The sequence below is a fragment of the Myxocyprinus asiaticus genome, chromosome 3 (genome assembly GCF_019703515.2).
Source record: "Myxocyprinus asiaticus isolate MX2 ecotype Aquarium Trade chromosome 3, UBuf_Myxa_2, whole genome shotgun sequence".
In the NCBI taxonomy this organism is placed as follows: domain Eukaryota; kingdom Metazoa; phylum Chordata; class Actinopteri; order Cypriniformes; family Catostomidae; genus Myxocyprinus; species Myxocyprinus asiaticus.
This window is the reverse complement of record NC_059346.1, coordinates 16843355-16856407: the sequence shown is the minus strand read 5'-3', so window position 1 is coordinate 16856407 and position 13053 is coordinate 16843355. Positions and strand designations below refer to the sequence as shown.

Sequence of the window (13053 nt, the reverse complement as noted above, 5' to 3'; positions counted from 1 at the left end):
TTTATTCGACACTGGATTTAACAAAGGGTTATTGGCAGATCCCCTTAACGCCGATGTCCCATAAGAAAACGGCCTTCACACCATTTGGTTTATACCAATTTGTGGTTCCATTCAGTTTGTTTGGGGCCCTGGCTATGTTTCAGCATCTTATGGACCGAGTCCTCAGATCGCACGCTGCGTATGCTACGGCCTATTTGGATGATATCATTATTCATAGTAATGATTGGCAGCGGCACATGCAGCATCTGGGGGCCGGTCTGAGGTCGCAGCAACCAGCGGGGCTCACAGCAAACCCGAAGAAGTGCACAATTGGGCGGGTGGAGGTATGATATCTGGGGTTCCACTTGGGTCATGGGAAGGTGCGGCCCCAAATTGATAAAACCGCAGCGATTGCGACATGCTCAAGGCCCAAGAACAAAAACGAGGTGAGACATTTCCTTGGGCTGGCTATTGTCGAAGGATTATGCCTAATTATTCGGACGCCACCAACATGCTGACTGATCTCACTAAAAGGGGAGCTCCAGACCTGGTCCAGTGGACGGAGCCATGCCAACAAGCTTTCACGCAGGTAAAAGCTGCACTTGGTGGTGGGCCGCTTCTGCATTCCCCTGACTTCTCTCTCCCTTATCTTTTGCAGACGGATGCATCAGACAGGGGGCTGGGTGCTGTACTGTCCCAGGTGGTGGAGGGGGAGGAGCGCCCGGTGCTGTACATTAGTCGGAAGCTCTCTATGAGAGAGGAAGTACAGTACCATAGAGAAGGAGAGCTTGGCCATCAAGTGGGCGGTCCTTACTGTCTGCTTCTATTTATTGGGACGGGCATTCACCTTCTGTTTGGACAATGCCCCGCTCCAATAGCTCCACTGCATGAAAGATGCCAACGCCTGGATCACCCGCTGGTATCTGGCAGTCCAGCCGTTTAAGTTTGAGGTGGTCCAATGACCGGGGGCACAGATGGCTGTCGCAGACTTCCTCTCCAGAAAGGGGGGGGGAGTGGGCAGACCAGACAGTTCTCCCAGCCTGAGTCGGGTGGTGGGGGTATGTGGAGGCGAGGGCGTGGTCAAGCGCCCGTCTGGGGAGAGAGAAAGCAGTAAGGAGTCTCACCTGAGATTAATTGCTATTAATCACTGTTTGTGTGTGCGCAGTGAGAGACGGGGGAGATAAAAAAGGGCCCAGTCCACAGAGAGAGGAGAGAAGAGTGACACACCAGTGACTGCGTGTCTGCGATCAGAGAGTGGTCATGATTGTTGCTGAAGAGCTGGACTTTGTTTCAGTGTATGCCGAAAAGCAGTGTTATTTTGTTTGATACAAGCTGGAAAGCGATTTCTGTTTGATTTAAACAAAGTCCGGCTCACGTGGTTCGTGGAAACCGGCTCCTGCTTCCTCCTCTATCTGCCCGACAATGAACCTTTGTTACAGCAGGTTAAAAGTAATCCATAAGACTCCAGTGGTTAAATCCATATCTTCTGAAGCAATATTTAAGTTCTTTTTTACTATCACTATACACTTTCACATTCTTCTTTTGTTTTTGGTGATTTGCATTCTTTGTGTATATCGCCACCTACTGGGCAGAGAGGAGAATTTATGGTAAAAACGGACTTATTTATTGATCTGTTTCTCACGCACACTTATTTTACTTCTGAAGATATAGATTTAACTACTGGAGTCTTATGGATTCATTTTATGCTGCTCTTATGTGCATTTCGGGGCTTCAAAATGTTGGTACCCATTCACTTGCTGATACCTAGATATTCTCCTAAAAATCTTTCTGTGTGTTCAGCAGAAGAAAGTAAGTCATACACATCTAGGATGGCATGAGGATAAATGAGAGAATTTTCATTTTTGGGTGAACTATCCTTTTAAGCCTAGGCCTGCACAATTAATCGAAATAAATTGATATGACCATGTGTGTTTTTTTGTTTTGTTTTTTTTACCCACAAAAGGCTGTGATTTCATTAAATAAATGTGTGCTTCTTTGTCTGGTCTGTATTGTTTTAGTGCATTATTTCAGTGTTTTCAGAGTGGTTCTATGCTCCACAACTCCATCTCGCGCTCAAAGTAACAGATGTGCTCCGAGTTCAGTTCCGTTTGCTTACATACTCTGAGCGTGTTGTATTTAAAGCGCTGCAGATTCAGTTTAATTTCACTTTTGCGTAACTCCAAATATGTTTGGCCGCTACAAGTTAATATACAAATAAAATACCTCATGGCATTGGATATTTGTGGACAGAGGAGGATATGTTAAAATAAATAGCCCATTATACAGAAGTTGTAAATTCTGCTACAACCAGAAATTCTTAATGTGTTCCTGTGGATCCCGCCAAAATAAAAGCTTGTTTATATTATAAAATAAAAGCTTTATATATTAATATTACTGTTGTATAATATTAAAATTAATAAATATTATACAATAATATATTATTCAAGTAGATGGGGTTCCAAAAAATAATTATGATAAATAGTGAGCTGAGACCCTTTAACAGAGTGTATAAAAACAGGTACACAGTGGACAGGTACAATGTGAATATTTGTTTCACCATTTTACTTATTTATTTGCTTATATTTGGATGTATGAAAAAGGTCTGAATTTGGTTTATTTTAACAGGACTCTCTTTAAGTATTTTTATTGGCAGTAGAGCATGTGCAGAATATAATCTAATTTTGGTCCAAAGGTATCACTTAACTCCTACACTTAAAAAATAATTTTAGGATTTATGCATTTCAATTTCATTCTTTAAAACTGAATTGCGTAATCTTTAAAAAAAAAAAAACATTCGGCATGCCCAATTCCCACTGCTTACTAGGTCCTCGTGTTGGCGCGGTTACTCACCTCAGTCTGGGTGGCGGAGGACAAGTCTCTGTTGCCTCTGCTTCTGAGATAGTCCGTGCATCTTATCACTTAGCTCGCTGTGCATGACACTGCGGAGACTCGCAGCATGTGGAGACTCATGCTATTCTCCGTGATCCACGCACAGTTTACCACGCGCCCCATTGAGAGCGAGAATCACTAATCGCGACCACAAGGAGGTTACCCCGCGTGACTCTACCCTCCTTAGCAACCGGGCCAATTTGGTTGCTTAGGAGACCTGGCTGGAGTCACTCAGCACGCCCTAGATTCGAACTCGTGACTCCAAGGGTGGTAGTAAGCGTCAGTACTCGCTGAGCTACCCAGGCCCCCGAATTGCATAATCTTTAAAAAAAAAAAAAAAAAAAACTAAATTTTAGTTTTATCAATTCAATTTCTGTACATTTTGCGAGAGGTCCCGGGTTCAAATCCCGGACAAGCCCCCAATTATGTTACGACCCTCTCTAGGGTGAGGCCGCAACATAAAAATTAGAACACAAAATTAAAAACACCACAGTGGAAGCAACAACTTCAGGGGTGAGCATAAGTCAAAACAACAAACCAAAGACCCATTAACTCCTGACAAACAACTGAATAAACTAACAAAGAAAAGAGAAATGAAATACAATAAACACACTTACTCCCTGACTAACACTAAACAAGATAAAAATAATCTATACAAAAGAAAATGGCACCCACCCCCTACAGCTTCCTACAGGTGAATTAGCTATTTAGAATATTTACACACATGTACAAAAAGAAATAAGGTTAATCAACTATCAACACAAACAACAATGTTATTTTTAACAGTGACACCAACAGGCAAGCAAACAACAGCATACTACAACAAACACTCTTAGCACAACAATGTTTAACAACAGCAATGGAAACAACAGGAAATCATGAGTTCAACAAAGCTCCCCCTGTAGATGTGGTGGTCTCTTTTATACTCCTATCTCTTGGGCCACACCAGTCACAGATAGAGATTAATCCTGGCAGGTCCAATCCTGTGGAAAGTGGAGACAGGAGAAAGATATGGAACAACACAGGGAGAAACAAAAAGGACAAAACAGCAACACGTATATACAATACATCACTGGATGTAACATTACACAATTCAGTTTGATGTCATTTTGTTATGAAACTGAAATGTGAAAATCGTAAAAATATTTTCTGAGTGTAATTTTTATCACATCACAGTTCAAATCGCAATCACAATATTTTTCAAAATAATAGCAATAGGACTTTTTGTCCAAGTCGTGCAGCCCTACTTAAGCTGCACTTATAATAAGTTAATTTTAATTAAGTATCAAAAAGTGACATCTGCAAAGAAATAATGCTTATCCTTTTCTCAGAACTACATTTTTGCAATTATTTTCAACCAATTGGTCTCAAGGATATTTTTAGTGGATGTACACTAACCAACCACTTTATTACACCTTTCTTTTCTGCTGTTGAAGCCCATCTGTCTCGAGGTTCGACGTGTTGTGCATTCTGAGATGCTATTCTGCTCACTACAATTGTACAGAGTGGTTATCTGAGTTACCGTAGCCTTTCTGTGAGCTTGAACCAGTCTGGCCATTCTCTGTTGACTTCTTTCATCGACAAGGCATTTCTGTCCGCAGAACTGCCACTCACTGGATGTTTTTTGTTTTTCGCACCATTCTAAGTAAACTCTGTTGTGCGTGAAAATCCCAGGAGGTCAGCAGTTACAGAAATACTCAAACCAGCCCATCTGGCACAAAAAATCATGCCATGGCCAAAATCACTGAGATCATATTTTTTTCCCATTCTGATGGTTGATGTGAACATTAACTGAAGCTCCTGACCTGTATGTGCATGATTTTATGCATAGATGCTTAGATAATCGCATGAATAATTAGGTGCACAGGTGTTACTAATAATGTGGTCGGTGAGTGTATGTTAGTGAATAAGTCAGTTTCCCACAAGTTCACAAAGGTGTCCATGCAGAGTAACTATAGTTTGATACCTAGAAAAAGTCTAATTTGAAACAGTATATCTATGATGTTTGCAGCCAAACATGTCTTTTTGTTAAATATTTTGCTTGAAAAGTTAGTAAATGCCATTTTGGTTTCATGTTTTGTTATATAATGAAATGATACTCAAACATTTTTAAGTGTGGCTGAAGTGTTCAAATACTTTTTGGAGCCATAGTTTTGTGCCTCTGTGTTGCAGGTGAATTGAAAGCTTACAGACGGCAGAAGATAACGAAAGAAAGGATCTTTGTAAACAGATTACAGTTTCCATGGCAGAATCTCATCTCTTCATGTGTGAATGCACCATGTCCAGCCACACCATTCCTGCTACGACAGTGAGTAGACACACACATACACCGATCAGCCACAACATTAAAACTACCTGCCTAATATTGTGTAGGTCCCCCTCATGCCGCCAAAACAGCACCAACCCGCATCTCAGAATAACATTCTCAGATGCTATTCTTCTCACCACAATTGTACAGAGCCATTCTCTGTTGACCTCTCTCATCAACAAGGCATTTCGGTCCACAGAACTGCCACTCACTGGATGTTTTTTGTTTTTGGCACCATTCTGAGTAAAATCTAGAGACTGTTGTGCGTGAAAATCCCAGGAGATCAGCAGTTACAGAAATACTCAAACCAGCCTGTCTGGCACCAACAATCATGCCACAGTCCAAATCACTGAGATCACATTTTTTTCCCCATTCTGATGGTTGATGTGAACATTAACTGAAGCTCCTGACACATATCTGCATGATTTTATGCACTGCACTGCTGCCATACGATTGGCTGATTAAATAATCACATGGATGATTGTTGGTGCCAGACTGACTGGTTTGAGTATTTCTGTAACTGCTGATCTCCTGGAATTTTCACACACAACAGTCTCCCAAAAACAAAAAAACATCCAATGAGTGGCGGTTCTGTGGACAGAAATGCCTTGTTGATGAGAGTAGTCAACAGAGAATGGCCAGACTGGTTCGAACTGACAAAGTCTATGCTAACTCAAATAACCGCTCTGTACAATTGTGGTGAGAAGAATAGCATCACAGAATGCTTTGGTGCTGTTTTGGTGGCACGAGGGGGAGCTACACAATATTAGCAGGTGGTTTTAATGTTGTGGCTGATCGGTGTTGATTCACACAAAGAAAGAGACAAACACAGCGTGGGTGAAGGTAATTAAATGAACTTATTTTCTATTAAGGATTTTGATTGACATGGATAAGCCCCTCCCTCTCGATAAACAGCAAAACCTGCTTCAGCTCTGCAGCATCTACACGCAGAGTTACCATGGAAACTCTTCCCCCGAAACCTTAGACTCTGCTCAGCCTGTCTACACCTTACAGAGACTTCAGGAGAGGCTTGTGGGCGACACGTCACAGAACAGGGACACCCACACTTCTAACCACACCCCTGCATCTTTGCAGGCTCAGCCCACAGAGGAGCTCCAGGAAAAGCTAAGCACAGAAACTCTACAGGAGAGAAACTCTGCATTACATGGATCAGCATGGAGCATGTGCACAGGTGACATGCACAAACATACATACACAATGGGACACACTTACATAGGTGTGGTTTTAAACACACACACTTATTTTCTATGTTGGATTTTAATGTTTAGAGGAATAGTTCACACAAAAATTAACATTCTGTCATGTACTTGTGTTGTTCCAAACTCACATTGTTTGTTTCTTCTGCAGAACACAAAAGGAATTTAATGAATGTCCTATTGGCTAAATTTAATACACATAGTGACTTACTTTGTACAGTGGTTAATAAAAGCACCCAAAAGCCTCATAAAAGTAGTCCATGCAGCATTGCCGCAACTACCAAGTCTTCTCAAGTCATAGGATAACTTTGTATAATCATTGGTTTTTGCGAATGACATCATGGTGGTTGGTCACGAGACGCACAAATTGATTTGATCGGTGTGGCCGCCATATTGGATTTCCGTGCAATAAAAGCACCATGTTATAGCAATTGTTTATTGCAAAGAACATATCTGGCTGTTAACAAAAATACGTAAAATGATCATGTCAAAATATTTGGCCAGTTCGTTTTCTGAAATCTTAAGTAAAACAAGAAAATAAGTGTTTCAGTAGACATTCTATGTAAACTTAGTTTTGCACAGTAGCTTATACCTGTGTACCATGGACTCAAGCTTCCTAATACTGCAGGTACCAGTACCACAGTGTTTTTTATTAAATGTAGTTGTATGTACGTACCGAATGCTTATAAAGTGAGACACTGATAAAAGAGCAAGGGAATTTTAATTTGACAGCCTTAGTCTGTTCATTATACAAAGTTATCATATGCCAGAAGACTTGGTATATGGTGCACAGGTCACATGGACTACTTTTATGACACTTTTGGGTGTTAAAGTGTCTCTGTATACTGCCATTGTATTTAATTAATCCAACGGGACATTCATTAAATTATTTGCTTTTATGTTAAGCGGAAAAAGAAAGTCATGAGGCTTTGGAATGATATGAGGGTGAGTAAATGATAACTGACTTTTCATTTTTAGGTGAACTATTCATTTAATGTTGGATGAATATATCTGGCCACCATTGTAGATAAGAATTTGTTTATAATTTAAGAATTTGTAGATGAGAATACACTTTATAGTTTAGGGTGAAGTGTATAATTTCTGCACCACCTGTGGCACCAAACAGAATTGCCATTTGTCCCTCCCAAACTCATGCTATTGGTTGAGTCAGTGTTGTTATGTGAGGCCGCTCAAGCAAAAAGAGCAATGCCGAATGCTCCACACAGTGTTTATACTTTTCAGAAAGTCAAGCTCAGACAGTACGTTGTAGCATTTGACCTGAATCCCTTCACTTGTGTTTACAGTTATTCTACAAATTGGCTTTTGTTTGTTTCAATATGGAAGGCTGAGGTTTGTGCTGTCTGCAATTGATTACCTGTCACCTGTATAATACATTAATTAATATTTTCAGACCATCTGCGCACTGTAGCAGTCATTGCACATGGGGCTACTTCTGTTTCCATGACCCCAAGCACTAGGGCGAGAACAAAAATAATTTATTATGGAAGGTGTGTAATGTGATGTCAAAGAAAAATCAAACTTGTGACCCCTCAAAACCCCACCCCTCACACATTTGGCCAATCACTGGAGAGGACTTTTATTGTGCACCTTAATAGTTGGTAAATGTAGTTATAGCTACAGTTGGGAAATATGTTTTTTTTTTGTAGTTCTTTTTTTGTAGGGCTTGGTAAAAATGTTGATTTTCCAATGCATCGCGATCTTCGTTTGAACGATCTCGATATCGATTCTTAAATTTCAAGGTCGATATTTCACTCTATGTGTCAACCCTCTATAATGCAAGTAACTCACTTGCATGTGCAACCAAATTTTATGCAATGCGACTGAAAATGTATCTGATTAGCCAGAAAATAGCCATGGAAGCTGGTATGGCGTTAAATTACAAATTCATGCACTCTCTGATTAGCCACTGGCTTAAATGTACAAATATCACTCACCAGTGATTGAATAGTATAGTGGAGAAGTTATTAGCACATAGGTCCTTTCACTGCCTGTTGAGAGCAAAAGTTTGGTTTAACAAACCAAAATCTGTGCGTGTCCAAAGACGAGATCCACGGATCCATATGTTATTGAAAAATGTCTATTTTAATACCCTTTCTGTTTTTTACAGTCAGTTATTGATTTAAAAAAAAAAAAAAAAAAGAAACATTTAATTCTAATCACACATGGATACGCTAAAGAAATTACGCCCATCTTCTCTCATTATATGTGCTTACTGACTGATGCCGCTAATCTTAAAGAGACAGTACAGATAAAGCACATGCTCTACATATCAATGTAAATAGTTCAAATTTAGCAAGTAAACAGTAAAATATAACAAAAATATATTTGCAATTTATTGATGGAATAGACTGAATTTGAAAAATTTTCAAAAGCTAAAATGTGACCAATTTGATGAAAAACGAATTATAAAATATCACTAGTAAAATTAATATTTTTGAATTGTTGCTAGAAGGGTTGCGTAAAAGGTTTCTTTATAATTAAGAGCATAACTGAGAGAGAATTTCTTTTACATGTAAGCAAAATGGACATTGTAACAGAATTGCTCCCTTATGAATCAAATTGAATCGAGAGCTTGTGAATCGGAATCGAATTGGGAAATCTCTATTAATAACCAGCCATTGTTTTTTGTGAAAAATTTTCTATTTCTAAGGTCCAAAAAGATCCTTGACTTCCACACACATCTTACCTTAGCTGGCAGATGTTTGTTTATTTGTTGTTTATTTGGGTGTTGATTTAATTGCAGACGTATTTTTTCAGGGAATCTCCATCTTCATACATGTAGATTTGTATCAGTGTGTCCAGTTCAAACAAATCTCTATTAATTATTTTCTTTACTCTGATTTTCTTGTGTCACACCAGATAAGGTCCCCTGGAAACGGTATCCACTAGGGAAGGTTCCAGGACAATCTGAAGACCCCTCCTGTTTAATTGTAGAGTCACATTCGACATTTACGGTTTTCGACCAGCAGGTGGAGCTCGATCAACTCCCTCATGGCAACTGGAGGTTAGACATGTGCAGCACCTTCATGTAAAGCAGTTAAAGGAATATTTCCTGTTTAATACAGCTAAGGCTTTATCAACAGCATCTGCAGCCTGCATTCAAGTACCGCAGAAAATAATGTTGGTTCATCAGTCAGATTATAAAAATAGATGATAAACGGAAACCTTATAGGCAATGGTTTGAGGGTTTAAAGAAAAATTGTGAAGCTTTGTATTTTTGTAAAAGCTCAAAGAATGTATGTAATGAAAATTCACCCTATCTATTTTCTAAATGCATGTTATTGATCTTATTGTGAACGATTCAGCCATGCATATGTTTTGCTTTTTATTTATTTTTTTACCTCGTAATCTTTCATCAAAATGTCATAACTGGATCTTCCGGTGAAACGACAGACTTATCTCTGGTGATGTATGCAGGACTTCTCCAATCATTTAGTCCGCTTAAAACCCGCCCCTTTCTTATAAATACCACAACCTTGCGTAGAGTTGAACAAAGCGTCCGTCGTATGTTGCTGAAGATGGCAAGGTGTATTTTCATCTGTTTTCCTTCAAAACTATCGTTCCTTAACCCAAACTTCCTTGGTTATGGCTCAGCTGGCTTGAATTATATTTCGAATGAGGAGGAATAATGGCGAATTTGCGGTTATGTTTGAGACATTTCACGCCTGAATTGCTGAGGTGATCATTAATGAATACAATGCTTCGGATGCCTCTGGAGGTTATTTATATTTTTGAATGTAGTTATCTTGGGATGCACAGCAATGTTTTTTCCCTTTATATTTAGTGTATTGTGATTCAAAACATTAAAATATGGTTATCTTTTACACTCGTTTTTCAATGGCTACAGCCTCTTCGTAAGCAAAAACCACGATGTGCTTATGCATTTATGTTGTCATTTTAATCATAAATGTGTTGAGATCCCTGCTCAATTTCATCGACAACCGGCTCTGACTCAAGCACCATGGTGGTAAGGGGTGTGTGTCCACTGCAAACTCACATTCACATCTGCCTGTTCCGCTATGCAACACCCATATTTTCTTCTTGTTCGATAAGCTATTTCACTTGGAAATACGTCACAATACAGAAGTAACAGTCGCAACTTCCGTTTCATGCTGACTTTAAAATAATTATTCATTAAATGTGATCTGTACAGTTGTCTAAACTGTCCTTTTGAGGTGGAACTACTTACAGTGCATCCGGAAAGTATTCACAGCGCTTCACTTTTTCCACATTTTGTTATGTTACAGTCTTATTCCAAAATGGATTAAATTCATTATTTTCCTCAAAATTCTACAAACAATACCCCATAATAACAACGTGAAAGAAGTTTGTTTGAAATTTTGCAAATTTATTAAAAATAAAAAACGAAAAAAATCACGTACATCAGTATTCACAGCCTTTGCCTTGACACTCAAAATTGAGCTCAGGTGCATCCTGTTTCCACTGATCATCCTTGAGATGTTTCTACAACTTGATTGGAGTCCACCTGTGGTAAATTCAGTTGATTGGACATGATTTGGAAAGGCACACACCTGTCTATATAAGGTCCCACAGTTAACAGTGCATGTCAGAGCACAAACCAAGCCATGAAGTCCAAGGAATTGTCTGTAGACCTCCGAGACAGGATTGTATCGAGGCACAGATCTAGGGAGGGGTACAGAAAAATTTCTGCAGTATTGAAGGTCCCAATGAGCACAGTGGCCTCCATCATCCGTAAATGGAAGAAGTTTGGAATCACCAGGACTCTTCCTAGAGCTGGCCGCCCGGCCAAACTGAGCGATCGGGGGAGAAGGGCCTTAGTCAGGGAGGTGACCAAGAACCCGATGGTCACTCTGACAGAGCTCCAGCATTTCTCTGTGGAGAGAGGAGAACCTTCCAGAAGAACAACCATCTCTGCAGCACTCCACCAATCAGGCCTGTATGGTAGAGTGGCCAGACGGAAGCCACTCCTCAGTAGAAGGCACATGACAGCCCACCTGGAGTTTGCCAAAAGGCACCTGAAGGACTCTCAGACCATGAGAAACAAAATTCTCTGGTCTGATGAAACAAAGATTGAACTCTTTGGCCTGAATGGAGGAAACCAGGCACCGCTCATCACCTGGCCAATACCATCCCTACAGTGAAGCATGGTGGTGGCAGCATCATGCTGTGGGGATGTTTTTCAGCAGCAGGAACTGGGAGACTAGTCAGGATCGAGGGAAAGATGAATGCAGCAATGTACAGAGACATCCTTGATGAAAACCTGCTCCAGAGCGCTCTGGACCTCAGACTGGGGTGAAGGTTCATCTTCCAACAGGACAACGACCCTAAGCACGCAGCCAAGATAACAAAGGAGTGGCTATGGGACAACTCTGTGAATGTTCTTGAGTGGCCCAGCCAGAGCCCAGACTCGAACCCGATTGAACATCTCTGGAGAGATCTGAAAATGGCTTTGCACCGATGCTCCCCATCCAACCTGATGGAGCTTGAGAGGTCCTGCAAAGAAGAATGGGAGAAACTGCCCAAAAATAGGTGTGCCAAGCTTGTAGCATCATACTCAAAAAGACTTGAGGCTGTAATTGGTGCCAAAGGTGCTTCAACAAAGTATTGAGCAAAGGCTGTGAATACTTATGTACATGTGATTTTTTTCGTTTTTTATTTTTAATAAATGTGCAAAGATTTCAAACAAACTTCTTTCACGTTGTCATTATGGGGTATTGTTTGTAGAATTTTGAGGAAAATAATGAATTTAATCCATTTTGGAATAAGGCTGTAACATAACAAAATGTGGAAAAAGTGAAGCACTGTGAATACTTTCCAGATGCACTGTATTTGGGGCTGAATAAGGTCTATTGTTTATTTGAAATGTGTATATCTGCTAAAGGTGCATATTGTCAATGTTACAGAGTAAACTAGCATATAAATGGCCTTAAAGCTAGCAGACTTTAAAGTTGATTTAATGTCATTTGTAGTTTTTTGTGATTTTTTTTTAATAAATTTGCATTTTCATCCACAGTGTTCCACTTCAGAGTAGAGGTGCCGCTGGATCAGAGGGGCCTCTTTGGACTCACAGTGATCTCAGCAAACTCAATGCTGGACTCAAACTCTTTTAATACAAAAAACAAAATAACACACTTGCTTCACATGCTCAGCAGCCTGAAGTTACTCTGAACTGCCATCCCGGAACTATGAACGCTGCACACACACACACACACACACACACACACACACACACAGGGGCAAAGCTGGACTAATGCTCTTCTAGATAAACACACATCCAACTCCTCTCTGGTCCTTCTCTCTTTGATATTATGATGCTATTGTGTATTTCAAAGTTTGAAACATGAAGCCATTTTTGTTAATGAGAGGAGGAATATCAGCTGTCTGTCTTGCCACAAGATCTTTAAAGTTAAGGTGCAGGCTGCAAGTTTGCCTTTTCGGCTTCTGGTGCTAGTTCAGACCATTCAGGTTTGCAACTCCAATGTCTCATGAGTTTCTGATGATGGTGTTGTTGCTATTTGAGAAATGTGTAAGATTTCATGGTAATAGTATATACAGTTTATATACAGTTTTTCAAAACATGCCAAAATAAACTCTTTGTGTCTTGATCTCAGTGCTATGCTTCTGTTTGAGAAAAAGAGAGACAAACTATAGACGTGC

The 13053-nt window shown here is 40.0% G+C and overlaps 1 protein-coding gene across 2 annotated transcripts in view; it reads left to right on the top strand.

The window, feature by feature from the left end:
* LOC127419741 (ribosomal biogenesis protein LAS1L-like) overlaps positions 1-12735 on the top strand; it is a 31337-nt gene extending 18602 nt beyond the window's left edge. For both annotated transcript variants that reach the window (XM_051661427.1, XM_051661417.1), the window contains exons 10-13: positions 5041-5176; positions 6049-6368; positions 9274-9418; positions 12410-12735. In XM_051661427.1, the coding sequence (XP_051517387.1) occupies positions 5041-5176; positions 6049-6368; positions 9274-9418; positions 12410-12506 (698 nt within the window). In that variant the 3' untranslated portion in view covers positions 12507-12735. The remainder of the gene's footprint in view (positions 1-5040; positions 5177-6048; positions 6369-9273; positions 9419-12409) is intronic.
* The last annotated feature ends 318 nt before the right edge of the window (positions 12736-13053 follow it).